The 20,835-nt window shown below is 16.1% G+C and overlaps 4 protein-coding genes across 4 annotated transcripts, besides 31 other annotated features; 2 read left to right on the forward strand and 2 right to left on the reverse strand. All coding sequences in view use genetic code 6, as the record gives it.

Annotated features, from left to right (window-relative positions):
• Positions 1-1,404: 1,404 nt before the first annotated feature.
• Positions 1,405-1,443: a microsatellite.
• Positions 1,434-1,485: a microsatellite.
• A 1,358-nt stretch (positions 1,486-2,843) lies between these two features.
• Positions 2,844-2,944: a microsatellite.
• Positions 2,844-2,946: a microsatellite.
• Positions 2,859-2,946: a microsatellite.
• Positions 2,901-2,970: a microsatellite.
• Positions 2,971-3,555: 585 nt separating this feature from the next.
• Positions 3,556-3,611: a microsatellite.
• Positions 3,560-3,698: a microsatellite.
• Positions 3,617-3,701: a microsatellite.
• Positions 3,702-3,838: a microsatellite.
• Positions 3,713-3,789: a microsatellite.
• Positions 3,752-3,848: a microsatellite.
• A 58-nt stretch (positions 3,849-3,906) lies between these two features.
• Positions 3,907-3,943: a microsatellite.
• Positions 3,944-4,057: 114 nt separating this feature from the next.
• Positions 4,058-4,123: a microsatellite.
• Positions 4,124-4,286: 163 nt separating this feature from the next.
• Positions 4,287-5,998, forward strand: IMG5_194590 (hypothetical protein). Its single transcript, XM_004024867.1, has 3 exons — positions 4,287-4,339; positions 4,386-4,708; positions 4,837-5,998. Exons 2-3 carry the CDS (start codon positions 4,558-4,560, stop codon positions 5,652-5,654), a joined length of 969 nt encoding a protein of 322 aa, XP_004024915.1. The 5' UTR covers positions 4,287-4,339; positions 4,386-4,557; the 3' UTR covers positions 5,655-5,998.
• Positions 4,723-4,825: a microsatellite.
• A 57-nt stretch (positions 5,999-6,055) lies between the features above and the next one.
• Positions 6,056-6,127: a microsatellite.
• Positions 6,128-6,599: 472 nt separating this feature from the next.
• On the forward strand, positions 6,600-7,348 carry IMG5_194600 (hypothetical protein; the record flags this gene model as incomplete). Its single annotated transcript, XM_004024877.1, has 3 exons — positions 6,600-6,962; positions 7,015-7,224; positions 7,319-7,348. The coding sequence occupies exons 1-3, from the start codon at positions 6,684-6,686 to the stop codon at positions 7,346-7,348; spliced, it is 519 nt and encodes a 172-aa protein (XP_004024923.1). The 5' UTR covers positions 6,600-6,683.
• A 165-nt stretch (positions 7,349-7,513) lies between these two features.
• IMG5_194610 (hypothetical protein) lies at positions 7,514-7,813 on the reverse strand (the record flags this gene model as incomplete). The annotated part of the gene is made up of 1 exon (XM_004024885.1): positions 7,514-7,813. The coding sequence occupies one exon, from the start codon at positions 7,811-7,813 to the stop codon at positions 7,514-7,516; it is 300 nt and encodes a 99-aa protein (XP_004024933.1).
• A 1,705-nt stretch (positions 7,814-9,518) lies between these two features.
• On the reverse strand, positions 9,519-19,262 carry IMG5_194620 (hypothetical protein; the record flags this gene model as incomplete). The annotated part of the gene is made up of 22 exons (XM_004024893.1): positions 9,519-9,817; positions 10,001-10,671; positions 10,764-10,920; positions 10,976-11,181; positions 11,274-12,196; positions 12,253-12,408; positions 12,468-12,773; positions 12,828-12,886; positions 12,936-13,335; positions 13,903-14,007; positions 14,098-14,166; positions 14,218-14,298; positions 15,400-15,481; positions 15,992-16,030; positions 16,142-16,302; positions 16,627-16,634; positions 16,797-17,004; positions 17,263-17,350; positions 17,721-17,785; positions 18,342-18,437; positions 18,481-18,588; positions 19,215-19,262. The coding sequence occupies 22 exons, from the start codon at positions 19,260-19,262 to the stop codon at positions 9,519-9,521; spliced, it is 4,335 nt and encodes a 1,444-aa protein (XP_004024941.1).
• Positions 10,700-10,760: a microsatellite.
• Positions 11,197-11,243: a microsatellite.
• Positions 11,202-11,269: a microsatellite.
• Positions 11,224-11,276: a microsatellite.
• Positions 14,713-14,757: a microsatellite.
• Positions 15,938-15,972: a microsatellite.
• Positions 16,448-16,482: a microsatellite.
• Positions 16,561-16,611: a microsatellite.
• Positions 18,147-18,197: a microsatellite.
• Positions 18,152-18,216: a microsatellite.
• Positions 18,439-18,468: a microsatellite.
• Positions 18,440-18,479: a microsatellite.
• Positions 18,442-18,479: a microsatellite.
• Positions 18,726-18,773: a microsatellite.
• Positions 19,074-19,116: a microsatellite.
• Positions 19,263-20,835: the final 1,573 nt, after the last annotated feature.

Genomic DNA, 20,835 nt, shown 5'->3' on the forward strand with positions numbered 1-20,835 from the left:
AATTAAAAAATAAACCTAAATAAAAGCTTTGAAGCATTTTAAAAATAAACGAATTAAAATAATTAGAAAAAAATATAAGGGTAATTATTTATATGTATGTATTTTTTTTCTAATTAAATAAAAAGGAAAAACAATGTCCCTATGAATATAAAAAATATACAAAAAATTAATAATAAAACTCATTTTAAAAATTTTTCTAAAAATAGTTCTTCTTAATAAAATAAATAATAAAGGTTTAATAGTTTTCATTAAAAAAATAATTAATTTTTGTAATGTTTTCAAAATTAAAATATTAATAGAATTATTAGTTCTAATGTTTTAAATTATAATAGAAATAAAGATTTTTCGAAATATAAAAATAAAAATCAAGTTATTAAACATCTGAAAATTTATACTGAACCTACAAATGAAGATTTTAATAATCTATCTACTTTTACAAAAATTACTTCTAAAAAAAGGTTTTATTTTAAACAAAAAAATAAATATATTAAATATTAAAAATTAGTTTTGTATATAATAATGAAAAAAATTCAACAAAACCTAAATTATAAATTAATTGTAAAATAAAACGGTAATCTTTAGAAGATAATATGAAGAATTAAAAAAATTATTAAATACAAAATTTCTTAAATAAAAAATAAATTTACTAAAAATAAATTAAAAATAATAATTTAAGTTAATAATCAAAACCAGTGATAAATATGCAGTAAAATAATTAATAATTAGGAAATAATAAGAGCATTTAATAAGTTTAAAGCGTTTAAAAAAAATAAGTAAGGTGAAATAAAATTTATCTAATTAAATAATTTTCTATCATTTTTATACAATTTATTTAATTATATTGTAAGTGTTTTATTTTATTTTGCAAAAATAAATTTGAATTATTACTTTTTTTAAGGTAAATATATTTATGTCTTTTAAAAATTAAATATATATATATATTTTTTTTTTATTATTAATGTGGTGATGTGATTTTTTTAATATTTTTCAAAAATATATACACAATACAAAAATATATATAATAATATCATTTATATTTAAAAAAATATAATAGTATAATAATAATTTAAAAACATTTAATATATTTTTATTTATAGTTAATTTAAGTATATATATTATTATAAAAAAGTTTTATCTAAAATTTTATTATTTATTTAAATTTTAAATATAATTATTCTTTTATAATAAAATATTTAAACATTTTATTATTAAAAAATTATTATTATAACTTAATAATCAATATAATTAATCATAATATTACTTTAGTCCTATTTCATAAAAAATCAATTATATAAGACTTTAAATTTAATATATTATATAAAACATTTTTTGACAAATTTCAAGTTTTATGTAATTAAACAAAAAAATATTATTAATAAAAAAATAAAAATTTAAATGAATTTTAAATTTAATTTAGTAAAAAAATTTAAATTAACAAAAAAAACAATAAACAAACTAAAAAACTAAAAAACAAAAAATACAAAATGAATCGATAAAACAGCTAATAAGATTTATTTTAATAAACTATATAATAAAACATATAAAATCAAAATTATAAGGAATAAATAATAATTTAAAAAGAAAAATAAAAAAAACAAGAATATTAATAAAAAAATTTAATACAAAAACAAACGTAATTAAATTAAGATTAAAAAACTTAACATGTAAAATAAAGAAGTAATTACTCTAATGTATTTAACAGTGCTTCAGATATAAATTAAATGAAAATTAATATAAATATAATAGATACATATATATATTTAATAAAGCAATTAAATTAAGTAAAATATATATTAAATTTTTTTATTTAAAATATAAATTATTTAATAAAAAGGAAAATATTGAAGAATTAAAAAAATTTATACCTATAGAAGAAAAAAAGATTCAATATTAAAATACGAAATTTAATAAATATTAAACTTTATTAAAACTATATTTGATTATTTAATGAAAAAAATAAAGAAATTAAAATTTTTTTTGAAGAAGAAAATAATTGTTAAAATTGTAGTGTATATGAATAATAATTATAAAAACTAGAAAGTGATATTAGACTACACATAAGAGTATTTTTAATTTTTTATATATATTATATGTTTAAGTATAAATGTATTATATTAAATAATAAAAGATTGAATAACAACTAAAAATACATTTAGAAAATTTGGAATAAAAAGTAGAAGAAATAGAAATCGAAAAAAAAAAAATGAAATGAAATTTTAATTAGAAATTAAAGAAAAATTATTGAAATAGAAAATTTTGCAAAAAGTTTGGATGATAAAGAAAAAGAAATTTTAAGAATTAATAACATTAAAACTGAAATTGAAAAAAGATTAGAATCTTTATAGGATAAATTTAAGTTTTTAGATTAGAAATTGAAAAAAAATAGCATTATAGATTAAAAAAGTAATTAGAATTTTCCAAAAAGCTAGTCTAGGTGCCAAACTGCGAGATTAGAAGAGAAAAAAAACAATGATTCTTTTTAAAAAAGCATTATTATGTATGAAAATATAAATTAAAATAATAATTTAGTTAAAAAATTTGAAGAATAAGCTAAAATTGTAAAAAACAAATTGATTTAAAAAAGTTAAATTGAAAAAAAATAAGATTAAACGTATTTATTTTAAAATTATTTTATTTTTTAAAAAATAATAAAATAAAAAAGAAAAGATTATAAAAAAAATTTAAATATTTCTAAAAATCAAGAAAATCTAGATTTTTTATAAAAAAATTATCAAATAGAATAATAAAAAGAAAATTGTAAAAATATGGAAAATTTAAATTAATATTAATAATAATTATTAATTTTTGAAGAAAAAGCCTTAAGTAAATCTAATAGTGGAATAAATAAAAATACTTAAAATAATAAAAATAGTAATAATAATAAAAATAATAATAATAAAAATAATAATAATAATAATAATAATAATAATAATAATAATAATAATAGTTATACTAATTGTAATAGTAATAACAATTGTTTATTAATAAACAAGCTTATTCATAATAAAAATACACATTTATAAACTGAAGGTGTAGCTTAAAAACAGAATTTGTCGTCTTTTAACATAAATTCGAATAATACTTTAACTACTTCAATTAATTCAACTCTTTAAAATACTAAATCTACTTTCGGTTATAATTATAAATCTTTTGAAGTAAATAATTCGTTTGTTATAAATAATATTTCAAATGTTTCAGTCTAAAATAATTTAATAAATAAAGATGTATCACCATTTAAAATTTAAATGAGAGGAATATAAAAATAAAATAATGAAATTATAAAATGTTATGATTAATGCAAAATACCTATAAATGTACTAAATAAAAAAAAATCTAGTGAAAAATTAAAAGAATTTATGAATCTACGAAAAAAAGTTAATGAAGAAGTATTTAAATAATTTTTTTATTAATTTTATATTATTTGATTAAATTTTATTTTTTAAGAAAAATAATAGTTATAGGAATTTAAGTATGGATGAAAAAAATTATAGAAATATAAATAAAAAAATAAATTGAATTTTTAAAAATAATTAAATAGATTTATTGATTAATTAAATTAAAATATATAAAAAATATTAATATATATATATAATATAAAAATTAAAAAAAATGTATGTAAATAAATATATAAATAAATAAATAAATAAATAAATAAATAAATAAATAAATAAATAAATAAATAAATAAATCAATAAATAAATTTTATATAATATTTTTCTTTATTATTTATTTATCAATTTTTTTTTTATTATTATTAATTATCATTTTTTTTTATTATATTATATTTATATTTAATTTATATCATTTATTTAATATAAATATTTTTTTTTTTAATTATATCTTTTTTTCATTTTTAATTTTTTTATTTTATTTATCTATTCTAAATTATTCATAATAATATATTTAATTTTTTATTTTTTATTTTTTCTTTTATTTTTTATTTAAAATTAAAACTAATTATAATATTTTTTTTATAATATTTTATTCAATAAATTATATATATATTTTTTTTTTGATATTTTATTTTTCAAAATTACAAATAATAATTTATTAAGTCTATTTAAATTTCTATTTTATTTAATATATTATTTTTTTATAAATATTTTTTTTATTTAAATATTTTCTAATTTTTTTTTTATATATTTTAATTGATAATTTATTTATATATATATATAAATAATAAAATCATTTAAAAAAAAAAAATTATAACTTTCATTTTGATTTTTAATTATTAATTAAATACAAAAAAAAAAATATCAATATATAAAAATATTAAAATATTTATGATATTAAGAAAGCAACGTTTACATGAAACTGGTAAATCAAATTTAGATTTCAAGTATTAACATAAAGAAATAATAGAATTTTATCAAAAAAAATATAAGATCAATAGACATATAAAGATCTGAATTTCTTCCAAGACTCACATTTTTAGCAACAGCGAAAAGCAAGAATTTAGCCGAAACAATTGCAAGTAAACTAAACAAAAAGCCACCTCCAATATCCCAATCTTAAACAAGTTTCTACTAAAAAAACAATTTATAGATAAAATAAAAAATGCATATATCGAATCAGCGTTTTTCTAACTTAGAAGAAAAAGAATTAAGAAAAAGAGTATTTACAGGAGAATCGAACACTATGTATAGAAAGGATATTTAACCTCAATCTACTTTAGAAAAACGGTCAACAAAATTATTATAAAATGCAAGTAAATTAAAAAAAATATATATATAAATAAATATATATTATATACATATTCATTAAATATATATATATATATATATATATATATATATACATATTTATATATATCTATATATTTATAAATTAAAAAAGCGTTTTAAGAAAAATTAATTGATGAAAAGCATGAAGTTAATGCCACAGCAATAGCTGAAACATAATTTGTAGGTTTTGATTAATATAATAAATAAACATTAGAAGGAAAAGTTGATTTAGAAAAAGTACGAGAAATAAGAAGAGCAATAAGAAGAAGGTATGCAAATAGAACTAATTTTTAAAAAATTTTTAATTATTGGGATTATAATTCTACAGGGAGTATTAATACGAAAAATGCTTATGATATGATAAAAAAGATGGGTATAAAAATTAATTATGACGAATGTAGGGTACTTATTGCCAGTTCTGACTAAGATTAAAGTGGAGATTTGAATTTAAATGAATTTATGGACCTCATATTTAATAGTAATGACACTTTGAACGTAAATTTAAAATCCCTTCCAGTAATTTCGGAAGAAGAATATCCTACTTCGACGGTTGATGATGTACTTGAAAAATTAAATTAGGATGCTTAAAAAACTAGATTGGATAAACATGTGAATTAAATGAATGTTATTTTAAAAAATAAACTTCCGATTTTAAAAATATATGTGCTTTAAGCTGATAGCTTAAATTAAGGTTTTGTTAGTACTGAAAAATATTAAGAAATATTAAAAAAATTAGCCATTCCTGAAAGTATTTTATCAAAAAAGGATATTCAGTATATTTTTGATAGACATAAAATTGATGAATATAAATTTGATTATAAAAATTTTATTGATTATTTGAAAAAATATGAGTTTGTTCCTGAAGATATTTACGTATCTATAAATTTATTTTTTGTTATATATATAAAAAATTAATAAAAATAAGATTGACCCAAGTTTAACTGAAAAAAAAAAGATGAAAAATAAAAATTATTAACTTAATTTAATTATGAAGAAGATAAAAAAGTTCATATTTTTGACTCTAACGACGTTAATTCTTGTCATTTAGAATAAATAAGGAAATAATCAATTAAAGTTTTTAGAATTATAGAAAGATATTTAAATAACAAAGAGGATTTTGATAAATTTTTAATGAATTAAATGAAATCTGATTCTTTATAAAATAAATAAATATCAAAAAAGGAGTTAACGAAAGCAATGTAAAACTTATTTCTTAATGTAGGCGAAAAGGATGTTAAAAAAGAAGAAATATAATCTTTTTTGTCGCTTTTTTCATATAATACACATGATCATACAAACGCATTTGAAATTTCAAAAACAATATACGAGTAATATATATATATATATATATATATATATATATATATATATATATATATATATATATATATATATTTATATATGTTTATTTAATAAAATAATAGGGAAACAGATGGTGATTGGTTCAATAAAATTTAATGGAAATTAAGAAGACCTCCACCTCCTCTATAATATTAATATGATGAAAATTTTTAAAAAGAAAAATAAATACAAGAAATAGAAAATGTTTAATAATAAGAAAGTAATAATAATTAAATAGAATTTCAAGGACTAATAAGAAATTCTACTGCCACTTATTATCCTAAAATGCTTCATTAAGTTTTGGAAAAATTCGAAAACAGAATTTTTTGTGGCAGTAAAAAATCTTACGAAATTTTTAAATAATTTGATATTGATAATGATGGTTTTTTTTTTTCTTAAAATAAAAATAAAAATAGAATAATTTTTTTTTTTAAAAAAAAAATAATAATAATAAAAAAGGATATGTATCTCATAAAGATTTAGTTACAAAAGTTAAAGAACTAAATATTTTAAACAATTAAGAAATTGCATTACTATTGAATTACTTTGATCCAGAAAAAAAAGGCTATGCTGATTTTAGAGAATTTAGTTAAAAGTTAAAAAACGGAATGATAAATAATGATAATATGGGAAGACAATTAGTAATTCCTTTAACAAACCCTTTTAAAGAATAAACTGAAGATATTAAAAAAATGTTACCTGAATTATAACCTAAAGTCGATTCTTTAAGGAAAAGTTATTATCCTTCTGAACGTAAAATATATTTTTTAATATAATAAATATAAAAATAAAATAGACTTAGGTACTTATACAAGATTTAGTTCTACTCCTGCTTTTAAAAATACATTTTAGAATTTTTAAGCTTAATAAAATAGTGCTATGTTTTAAACTTCTATTGTATTTTTTTATTTATAATAAATTTTCTATATTTCACTTTACATTTTTTTAGGATAGATTTAATTTTAGAGATAATCATAGGATATAATTTCAAATAGATGAAAAAAATCTCAAAAAATAATATTAATAAGGTAGAATTAATAGAAAATGTTAGAATTAAACAAGTATAGCAAATAAAGTTTAAAAATAAATTGAAATTGAAGATTTTAAAAGCGAATAAAAAATAAAAGCTAAAGGATTACGTTAATGGACTTATGAGCATGTAATTTAATAAGATTTTATTAAAAATTATTTATTATATTTTTATTTTTATTTAAATAAAATAAAACAAAAAATAAAAACTAAAAACTAAAAAGAGGGCACATTTGTAAAATAATTGGAATTGAATTTTTTTCATATATAAAAATTATAATTAATGCATTTTTTTTTATATATATCGTTTTTATATAAAATTAAATAACTTTTTTTAATTTTTATTTAAAAGAAGAAAATATTCTTTATATTTAAAAAACAAAGAATATGTTTAAATTTATAAAAATATTTCATATATCTCATTTTCTAGTACAATCACAAGGTTCATAATATTCTTTTTCTATTATATTACTACATGAAGCGCATTTTAAGACTTAATCTTTACATCTATTACAGCAAAAAGGTATTAATCCTGGAATAACTGCAATAAAACACCAAATTAAACAGCATAAATATGTTCCTGTTCCTGCTTAATGATATCTTATTGGCTAACCAGATGTGTGGCAATATTTGCATTCGTAATTAATAAGAATAGCTTAATATTTATTTTAATTTTATCCATTTTATAATCCAGTTTATTCACTTGGAGCTGAATTCATTTTTTTATTTTTAAATTGTAAAACTTGAGTAAAAAGATTATTTTTTTTTATATTTATTAAAAAGAAATATTATATATTTTTTTTATATAAATTTAATTATTCTATTTTCGGTTTTTTAAAATATTATTTTTTTTAAAAAACGGATATATGGAAAGCCAAATTCATATATATATATATATGATTGTTTTATCTCGAAAAGAAAAAATATAATAAAAGTTTTTAATAAAAATTAAAAGTTTTAGAAATAAAGATTTACCAAATTTAGACAACTTTATTGATATCTAACTAAAATATGTAATATATTATTTTAATATATATAGCCAAACATATATACTAGCAATAAATATAATTTTTTTTGACTAATTTATAAAGATTTAGTAATTATTTTATTTTTCTATAAAGTTAGATAATTTTCTATATTTAAAAATATAAATATACTTATAATATAAAAAATTAAACTAATATAGTATATTTTTTACCGTAAAAAATATTTATAAAAATAAAATAAAAAAATTAAATAATTAATAAATCACTTCACAATTAAATAAAAATAATATTTATTTAAAAACAATAGATTTATTTCAAAGTGTATTAGAATATTTACAAAACAAACATTAATTTTAATTATTACTATATATATATATAGAGAGAAAGTTCATAATTTTATATATAAAACTAATATATTTATGATAAACAAAACTATAATAATTAAGTATAATATTGTCCTATCTAAAACTATTCTTTTATTTAAAATATTAAGTATCATATTTGATTTTTTTAGTTCTCCTTAAATATCATTAACCTAATAAAAATTAAATTAAATTAAAATTAAATATATAAATTTTTTAAAATATAATTATTAACATATTCTTTATTTCTATTTATTATTTGCCTGTCATCAAGTAACCTTGATTATACATTATAGACTATACTTTCTGTTTCTTCTGCCATTTTTTCTATATTTTCTATTATTTATCCATGTTCTAATAATTAATCTCCCTTTCTTATCATATTTAATTTTTATTAATTTTTTTATTAAATGGAAGACTTTTTATTTTTTATAATTTTAATAAAAAAATAAATGTTTAGATTTACATTATTAGTTTCTTAAAATAAAAGAATTTTTTAAAATTTTTGTAATATTTCATCAAAACTATTTCTATATTTATTTATTAAAGGAGTAAAGTTTTTTTTAATTATGCCTGGCAAACATTATAACTCAAATTCCATTTATTTTAACTTATTTTTTGTTTATTGATCAATTTTAGAAAAAAAACAAAAAATTACGCAATTTTAAGCATCATTTATTTATCTTTTTATTAATCCTGATTAATTATCTTTATTTTTATATTTATATAAATACATTTATATGTTGCTTATTTTATCTTTTTTACTATAATTAATTTATCCTTAAGTAATTTATTTATATTTCTAATTCAAATCTTTAATTATATTTTAAAAATCTTCTTCATAACTTGTAAATAATTCAGATATTTCCAAAGGATATTATTCTTCCATTTTTCTATAAAAAATAATTAAATATAAAACAATAATAATAATATATTTTTTTTAAAAAAAAAAATATAATATACTGAATTCAAACAAAAAATATAATAACAAAATTTTGTATATTTTTAGTTTTTTTGTTAAAAAAAAGTAATATATAATAAAACAAATAATACAAAATAATTCAAATAAAAAAACATCACCAATCATCCCCACAACCAAAGCTAAATTCATTTTTAAAATCTGATTCATCATGAGGGACAGTAACATGCAAACTAGGAGTATTAAGTGAATAAATTTTCTATATAATATCATCTTCAGTAAGATCTTCATTTTTATTAAAATTAATTTACCAATCATTAAGCCATCTGACATATTATTTTCTTAATTCATTAAAATCCTACCAAGATTCAAATAGATATTTTAAAGATTCTCTTGGTATTCTTAATTTTTCTTTTTATTGATCTTATTCATTATAAAACCTATAAATTTTAATTCCTTTAACATTTTAATTTTTTGTAATTTTTTTATTATATTTATGTTTTTCGAATAATTATTTTTATTTCTTTTATATTTCTTCCTAAATTATTTTTTCTAAATTTCTTGCAGGACTTTTTTTTAACGCATTTTAACTTTAGAAGCTTTCACTTCTTTTAAGTTAACTTGTATCTTCTAAATTACCTTATATTAACTAATTATCGATTTTTTATATATTATTATTCTCATTTATTTGGCTTATATGGGGATTTCTAATAAAATTAGCAGAATTTCTCCTTTAAATTCTATTTTTCTTCTTCATTTTTTTCTACTATTCTTTTTATTCTTATTCTAAATTATTCTTAATATCACTCAAAATACTATCAATATTTGAAATACTACTTATTTATAGACTATTACATTCTAGATCCACCATATTTTATTGAATAATTTCATTCTTTTATTCCTTTTAATAATTTTCTGTAAATGAAGAATCTTTCTTTGTGTAAATTTATAACGAATTAGCAGATTGCTTCCTTGAAATAATAGTTAAATTTAAAGATTCTAATAATTAATTGCTTCCATCATAAAAATTATTATTTTCTGAGCTTTCCTCTTAATTATTTATTTATTTTATTTATTTCTTTTTCTATAATATTCGTTTCTAATAAAGTTTAAATTTTAATTTCTTTAAATTCTTCTTTAAAAAATCATTCTTTTTTTTCACTTCCTTGTATCTTTTATAAGCCTCTTCCAATATAGCAATCATTCTTTAATAGTCTTAATAAATTAATTCGTTTGTAAATGATGTTTTATCTTCCTAATTTTCTAAATATTTCTTTTAGTTTAAACTTATAAGTTATTTTTTTAATAAACTATTTATTATAAAATAAAGATAAAGATTATAAATATAATATATATTTAAATAATATATATATATATATATATATATATATGTATATATTACTCAAGTTTATTAACATATCTATGTTATTTATGTAAATGATATATTTTGTATAATAAAAAATTATGGAAAACTTATCTTACACTTCTTGACCAATGCATGAATAATTTAAAAAACATATTAGTGAATATTATTTTGCATAAATATCTTTTTTATTAAACTTATTTTTATTTTTGTTATATATAATTTCACATTAATATTATTTATATAAATACTAGGGAATAAATTATAGCAATAATAAAGCATCCAAATAACTTTTGATAAAGAAATAAAGTTTTCTCCTTCAAGAATAAGTTTGATTCCTCTAAAAAAGAATTCATAATCAAAATTGATAGGAATATTTTTACCCAAAACCTTTAATTTCAAAAAACAAGCACTTAAAATATCAAATGTAAAAAACACATTCTAAGCATCATAAATACTTTTTTTATTTAAAAAAATTATATAAATATATATATGTAAAATATATATATATATATATATACATATATATATACACTTATATATATTTACTTAGTTTTATTATAAAGAATTCTTAAATAAATATTTATGTGATTTTCATTATGTAATAAAGCCAAAATAGTATCTTTTAATGTTTCCGAAAATTATTTAGTTTCCAACTATTGCATTCTAATAAGGAAACTTTTAACAAGAATTTCACATCCGGGTATTATTTCCCAAGGTATAAGATCTTTTTCATCGAATTATTTGTGTACATACCTACACCATTCTCCAAGGAAACTAAAATAGGCCACTCCTACTTTAGAAATTCTTTTTTACCAATTTTATTTTGTTAGTATTTATTATAACTACTATTAATATTCAATATATTTTTAAAACTTCATTAAATAATCATTATAATTTTTTTCCCAAGAGAAAAAGTTTCCAATATAAAGACATTTTGTATTCAAATGACTAAAGTTATTCAAATTAACCATCCATTAATCAATCAAGGTATTTTATTAATCTTGTAAACTAGCCTAAAGACATTCAATGAACTTTTCTTTGAAAGGCTTAATTCTAAAAAACGCCAAGGCACAAAAATTTTCCACGAATTGCCTTTCTTTTTCAGTAATACCTTTCTAATCTAATTTTTATAAAACCAAATCTAAAGTTTCAATCAAATAATTTTCATATTTTAAGCAAATTCTTATTTTTTTTAAAAGTGGTAGTTTTTCTTAATCTAATAAAATTTCTTTTAAATTATGAATTTATTTTCCATATTTCTCCAATTCTTATTTATGACTTTATTAGAATCCCATATGACTTAAATCAAGCTCTTCCCTATTATTTATTAATATTAAAGATTCATAATATAACTCTCTTAATGATTAATCTACTTAGTCTGCATATTCTAACAAATGTTTTGCCAAATCAATCAATATAAACTAGGCTCTTATTAATTCATCTTCGTTACTATATAGATTTTTTTAATACTTTTTTATTTGTTTTTTTTTTAAAAAAAAAAAACTAAAAAAATAATCTTTTTTACTGTTTATGAATGTATGTGTAAATATTCTATTATTTTACTTAATATTTGCCTTATATCATCATTTATTTTTTATCTATCTCTAAATGTTAATGAAATATCATAAAGCTTAAATACAGAACCTTCTAAAGCCAATTTTTAATTAACAATATTTTTAAACTATTTAAAAAAATAAAATAAAAAACATATATACATGATTCAATATAAAAAAAATTAACTTCTCTAGGAATACAAGTCTTTTATGTAAAATTTTCTTTTTTTATATATAAAGATATTGCTTTTACAATACCTTCCTCAGTTCTTACACCTGCTACTAATTATTTCAAAAAAGGCTAATTAGTAACTATAAATTCTCCATTACAAGTACCTACTTATTAACCTTAATACCATAGTTTCATTTCTTACATATGAACTTCACTAATAATGAATTAATCTCGTTCAATTTTCACTTCTACATCTTCAGAAAGAAATCTTATCATTGAAATATATTCACGACCAATTAATTAATATTCAACATAAATTTCCTTATTTTTTTATTTATTTTTACAAAAAACATAATTATAAATTAATTTTTTTACCTTCCCATTTTATTAGCTTTTTTATTTCTTACAATTAGGAATATGATTAATTTAATCTTCTTTTTTTAATTTTTTGTTATTATATTTTTTAAATTAAAAAAATATTACTTTATTATTATCTTTTTTATAAATCATTCGCATCTTGAATAACTTATTCGATTTCCGGATTTTTATGAGCCCAAAGAATAAACTAAAAAGTCGAAGAAGCGAATTCATCTGCATAAATTTCAAAAGAAACACTTGGAGTTTCTATATTTTGAAGATCAATAAATTCCCATTTCATATCTTTATGAGCCTAAAGTTACTCAAAAGTAGTATGTGAATGCATATGATTATGTAAATTATTTTGATTATATGGAATTTCAGTCTCACTTCTAGCAGCGGTTTTATCTTTTCTAATCATACTTTTGGTTTTATCATTTAAATTTAATTTATAGTCTTTAAATTAGAAGGAATCTCCACTAGCAATATGTTTGAGACTTTTTTCAATCTTAATGGAATTATTTTCCTTTATTTTTTTACTTTCAGGATTAAAATTATGTATAATTTTATTCTTTTCTTTCTTTTTTATTGGAAGTGATTTCGGAATAGTATTTTTTTTAGTATACTCAATAGTATTTTTTAATCCGAAATTTTCCTAGCAAGTTTCATCATATTAAGTACCTATATTATGTAAAATATCATGATTCTATTATAATGAAAATGCATATCTTGGATTTAAATAATTTTATGAATGTTCGCTTTCAAAATCTTGATTATAAGTCTTTTTTTTTTTTTTTTTTTTTAAACAACAAAAAAATATTTAACTTTTATTTTTATAGAAAAATTATATGCTTTTTCTTCTAAGTTTTCATCTAGTATGCAATGTATGGATTTACAAGAAATGTTTATTTTTAACATTTATGCCATTTTTATATCAAATGTAACTCTTCCATTTTCTTTTTTCTTTAATTCGTTTTAAAAAGTTTAGAAAAAATAAATGATTATATATTTTATTATTTTTATTAATTTATTGTATATAATAGAATTTTATTCGATTATAATATTACAAAATTTATATTTTATATATAATTACTTCTTTAGTTTCTAAAAAAAAATCATTATGAACAGGTCCTGTACAAATATCATATAAAAGTACTTATACTTAAGAAATTATTTGATTTTAATCATCATAAATTATCTTTTATTATATATATATGTATTTTGTTTCAAATAATGTAAATCAAAAATAAATATGATATATATAAAAATAAATTAATTTTTAAATCACTAATTTAAAATGGCTATTTTTCAAGTCTTCAGCTTCGCAGTTATATACAAATTCTTCAGATATTTTCCACTATAAATATTATAAAAAATAATGTCTTAATTTTTTATAATATGAATATACATGTGGATTATTATTATCCGTAATAAGCTTTGTCTTAAATTATTGTTATATACCAAACATCATAATTAAATATGAAGATTTCTTTATTTAATATAAAAATAAAAATAGCAACATAAAAGAGATTATTACAACTGGCAAATTCTTAGCTTTTATATTTGATATTTTAACATTAAAATATAATCTATTTAAATTTTATTTATTGAATAATAGCTTTTCATGAGCTGTTTGGATAACGTTAGTAGTTTTTTCTACTTTCTTTGTTTTACCTTTGCTTGTACAAATTCCCATTTTTATAATATTTAACTTATTTTAATCTATTTTTGTTGTAATTTAATTTTTTAATTACTTATTAATAGTTATATAGCAAAAATTCGATTATTTTATATATAAAAACATTTAAATTTACTTTTATAAATTTTCGGAAAGCTTAAGATAATAGTTTTATTGAATATTTGATTATTTTTTTATAAAAAAAAGTAAATTTTTATTGATATATAATGTGTTAATATTAATTAATTGTTAATTTTAAATTAATTTTAAAAATAATTCAAAAAATATACTATAAAGTTATTTTTTTGTTATAAAAAATGATTATTTTTATAATATTTTTTTTTTTTTTAAATAATTTAAAAAAATATTTTTTTTTTTTTTTTTCAAAAAATAAATAAATTTATAAAAAAATATTATATAATAATAATTTTTTTTCTAATATATTTATAATAATTTATATTCCAAATTAATTCATTAAATCTATTTTAAAGCAAGTTTTTTAGTTTTTTATTATGATTACATAAGTGTTTCTTAAATTTTTTGATTTAAAATAATTAATCTTTGGTTAACAGCCGAATTTCCAGAGGATACTTTTTAATTATCAGTTCCATTTTTTTTTATATCAGAGGAATTTTTTCCATTCTCATAAACATTTTTTTCTTTGAATCCTTAAAAATTCTCAATCCCTTTCTAAAAATTATTTCTATCTATAAATTATTCCGCATTATCTTTAACTTATTTTTAGTTTTTAAATTATCCGTTTCTATTTTTTCCATTCAATTCCATAAATTATTAATCTTAATTAGTTCCAACTATAATTTCATGTAAATTAGTTAAATCAGTACTAGGATGTAATTAAGTAGGCTCTGTTTAATAAGGAGGAAATTATTAACAAAGAGGTTCATTTTTTACAACAAATTATATTTGTCCCCAATCCAATCTATTCTTGGGGTCAATTTCTAACATTGCTCTAATTAAATTGCAAATATTTGTACTATATTTATTATTTAATTAATTTATAAGATTATTCAAATTTTCTATTTTTAATTTCCCATATTAATAGCATTATGCTTATACATTAACTAAATTTGCACACTCTAATAATGTTATACCGAAATTCCAAACATCAAGCTTATATTTATTTTAATAAGTAGACATTTCTATACATTCAGGCGGCAAAATACCATTATCAAATACAAAGTTTTGATTTTTTTGGATATACATGTAATATTTGTCACTATTTATTAATTAATTATCATATATTCTATATAATAAATATTCATCGTCAAAATAAATATTGTATTTGGTTAAATCGCCATGATGTACATTGTTTTCCATTAAAAATTTTATTCCAGAACTTATTTCTTTTATTAATGCCCATAATTCTATTTCAGGAAATGAATAATCATTTTAAATTCTTTTTTAAAGAAACTTTTTATTCATTTTTTTTTATATATATATAAATATATATTTATATATATATATTTTTTTTTTTTTTTTTTACTGAATCTAAAGATGGGAAATTGTATTCAAAAAAAACTTTCTAAAATTATTATTTAGTTATATTAATATTAGTATTTGCTTTTTTTATATAATAGAACAAGTTTGGATGGTTAAAATTTAATCTCTTATTTATATTTTAAATTAAATATACAGGCAAAAGCTTACAAGCTACATATTTTACATAAGGATGTAACCTATGTAGTTATACTTCATTTAATGAGGAATCATTTATGCTTTCTACAAATTTTACTTCCACATATTTTTCTATTATTTAATTTTTTTAATGTATCGCAGGCGCTTATCCTTAAACTTCTTACATTTTATATTTAAAATATTTTACAAAAAAAGATAATAATAAAATTAAATATATATATTTTTATATAGATTAAAAATTTAATTATAAAATAATTTAAATTTATAAATGTCTTCAAATATTTTTAATAATTTTATAGCATTTTATAAATATATATATATATATATATATATATATATTTCTTATTTTTAAAATAAATTTGCTATTAAATATTTAAATAATAACTATATTTTATAATTTTTTAATAATATAAATTCTCTTTAAATAATTTTAAAAGCATTATCTTTAAATTTTTTAAATAACTTTATTATTTAATTTATTACATTAAATACTAAAATAAAACAAAAATAAAAAAAATTTATATAAAATCATTTTTATTATTTATATATAGTATAATATTTTTTATCTTTTTTAAGTTTTAAAACCAATCTACTTTTTTTAATATACAAATTAAAGCAAAATCCTGAAATTAATAAAAAAATAAAAAATATACAAATTAAAACCGTAACAATAACATTAATATTATTAGAGTCAATAAAACTTTCTTTTGTTTAGAATTATAAATTCATACTAATCTCGCACATATTTAAAAATTTATTTAAATCATTAGAGACTTCTTGGTTTTCTTTTTTATCACAATATTTACTTCTTGCAATAACCTTATACTTTTAATTTACAATTTAATCAGAAGTACAAATAATCTATAAAAAAATAAAATATATAAATATGTTTAAAATAGTCATTTTTATTTTTTTATTTATTTTTTTAAAAAAAACTTTTGTTTCAATATTTTTTAAAGAAAACAAATAGAAATATTTTCTGCCCAAAACAAAAATATGAGTATCATTATTAATTAAATTAATAAACTTAATTTAAAAATCGCCTACAATTTCAAAATTATTTCCAATATAATTTTTATTTCCTTATAAATATTAACTATAAACTCCTAAATAAAAAACTTATTATATATCATCACTAATCCATATTCCAATATTGCTTTATTTATCTAGTTTTACAGACTAAAAATTTAATTCATTATCTTCATATCTAAATATATAAATAATTATTTATTTTTTTTAAAACAATAGTTTACCTATTTATAATATATTAATTTTAATCAAAAAATATTTCGATTCCAAAATTATAAGTTTATGTAGATATTACAGCTGCTAAATAAAAGTTGCAAGCATCAAAATTTTTTATTTAATTAATTTCAATAAAATATTTATAAGTTAATTGCTCGTTTTATAAATGTAAAACATGAATTCCAACATTTTTTTCTTATAAAAGTAATAAAAAAATGTTTCCTTATTAAACTACAACCCCACCTACTATATTAAAATCATATTTTGCAAATTATGTTTAACTATCTTTTTTATAATTTTATTTTAAAACTAAATTGCCATAATTATCTAACTTATAAATATCGATGCCTTATATACCAGAGAATACATATATTTATTAATCATTATATTTATAAACCTTTATTAGATTTTAATTTATAAATTAATCAGATTAATAAAAAAAAATATAAACATTAAAAATTTAATTTCTTTGCTAAAAATCTGTCTATATAATTAAATCAGTAATATCTTCTATTGATTTATCGCCATTAAATTTCAAAGCTCCGTCTTTGCAAATAATGTATCCATTATTAGAATTTTAGAAAGTAAAAATTGTTCCTAAACTAAAATTTAAATTTGATTACCAAAAAATATTTATGATTTATTAAAAATTATCTTTCATTTTTTGTTAAATCTTAATATATAAAATTTCATTATTTTCATTTATTTAATAACTTAACTAAAAAAATATATTAATAGAAATATAAATATATAAAAAAATATATTATATTATATATATATATATTTATATATATTTATATATATAATATTTTTATACTGTATATATTTCGTATGTATTTGTCACTAAAAACATTTTTTAATATTTCTCAAAATTTATTAAATCGTTAAATTTTTCATTTTTTTATGTATTTTGACTAAATTAAGTTGTTAATTTTAGTCTTTAATTTATTTACATCTCCTGTTAAATAGGTATACATCCATTTATATCTTTATATATTTAATTCTATTTAATCATTATTTTCATCTATTTTTCTATTTTTTTCCTAATCCTATTTATTATTTTTTATTTATTATTATTTTTAAATTTATTACATTTTTATGGTATTCAATTAAACTTATAGAATAAATGTTATATTCTTCTTAATTAAAATTATATGTGTATATTTCCTTTGGGTATATTTTTACGTTTTAATCTTATAACTATTTTTTTTAAGATTTAATTTTTATTGTTTTTTCAAGTTAATTAGTAAATATTATATATAAAATGATAAATAATATAAATATTATAGAAAAAGCCATTTATTTTAACTAAATCTAATTAAATAAAAATTAATATAATATTTCTAATATATTTTAATATATTTTGATATTTTTTTTAATATATTAATAAAATAGTTTTTAAAATTTTTTAATAGTAAAGTTTACAAGCTTTTGTTATTTTATTTATATTTCAATCAAAACAAACTTTTTTTTATATATATTTCATTAGTATTTTTATTCTTACTTAATATGAAATGATTTTTATTTTAATTCACAAAACAAAAAATTAAAGTGTTTATAATTGAATATATATTTTTTTTTGTAATTAATTATTTTAGATATTTTACTTTATCAATTTTTTTTTTTAAAAATAATGATATAAGAATATGAATAAACAGACTCAGATGAAATTTTATATTTCGAAAAACAAATAATCAATTTTTAAAATATTCAAGTTTAACAAATATTAGTAGGTTATTATTATTTCGTTATAGTATCATTTAGTGGTTCATTTTACATAAAAAGAAAAAATTTTGAAAGTAAGTAATAAAAATTAAAAGATTTACTATTTTTAGATTTTGAGCACAAAATAGAGCTTCCATTCTGCAAAACATAAATATTAAATGAAACTTTATAAAAAATAACTTTATTAATATGTGGTAAAAAGGCCGAAATAACATAATTAAATATAATATTGGATTAAAATAAAATAATAGATAATTATTAATAAATAATAAGTCAATAATGCAATTTTATTTAGAATTTAAAAAATGCAAAGTTGATTTATAATAATTAAAAATTATTATTAATTTCTTAATTTTAAATATATTTACAAAATATCCATAAATAAAAAAATATTGAATTAATATTTGAAAGTGAAGATGAAATTGATTAAATAGATTATGATAATTAAAACATGATTGCAATTTCTACTTTAAAAAAATATTTTGTTTTTAATTTATTAGAAAGATAATTAATTAAACTTGGATAAAAAGATAAAAATGCATTTCTTGGAATCACATTTTTCCCTTAAAATTAATGTAATTATTTATTTATATATATATATTAATAAGAATTTTATATATAAAAAGCTGAATATGCATTGGCTGCTCGACCAAACGGTTATATGTGGAAAGTAGATGTTTAAACAGGAAATGTATTAAAAACTTATTAATTTAGGGATGAAAATAATTAAACTTTAAATTTTTCAAGACTTTTTTCGTTCGATAAATATATATTATCATCAATTGGTTAGAGTTTATTAATAATAGATATGGATAATAAGTCTTTAATGGTAAAAAACATATAAAATAGTTAATAAATTTAACTTTTACATGATCATTACAGTGAAGAAAAAATATTTTATATCTATTATATCGAAAATAATAAATATTTGATTCTTGAAAAATGTTCTATATAAAACATTTAAAAAAGCTTTAATTAAAGTTTAGATTTAAATTATATTGAATAGTGTATTGATTTGTTCGAAAAACATGAAAATATTTAAAATTTACCAAATGTTAAACTTATTCTTTAAAAATTAAATTAAAATACGACAAACAAAATAAAAATATCAGAAAATTTTAATGATATGGTTAAAAAAGTAAAAAAAATTAATTTTTTTGTTTTAAATGTTTCAAATTTTAGATTGAAAACGATTATTTTAAATGGGAAGTTGAATGTTAATTATAAGAAAATAATATTCCTCTAAAATAAAATAATAGAGGAAAAGAAAAAATTAATAAAACAATATTATCATTAGAAAAATAAGAAAAATAAATATTAGTTTAAGAAATAAATTTAAAAAAATCATTATAAAATTTTAATTATAAATAATAAGATATTTAAAATTAAGAAGAACTTTTGAATATATTAAAGAAAAGAAATATTAATAAAATAAATATATATAATTAGATTATAAAAAAAATTATTAATAGAAATTAAAAACTTATGATAAAGCAAAAATTTATATATATTTTAAAATAAAAATATAATATACAAATTCCTCCCTAATAAAAATAATTGTAGAGTATTTTAATAAACTTAAATTTAAATATTTTAAATGATTTTCTATTGGAACACAAAGATATGATTTGCATCAATTATATTTAAAAACAGATTAGTTTAGTATTATAGTAAAATATAAAACATTCATTATAAAATGATATAGATCTAATAAATTATTAT

This window comes from Ichthyophthirius multifiliis (assembly GCF_000220395.1).
Source record: "Ichthyophthirius multifiliis unplaced genomic scaffold scaff_1120509251394, whole genome shotgun sequence".
In the NCBI taxonomy this organism is placed as follows: Eukaryota; Ciliophora; class Oligohymenophorea; order Hymenostomatida; genus Ichthyophthirius; species Ichthyophthirius multifiliis.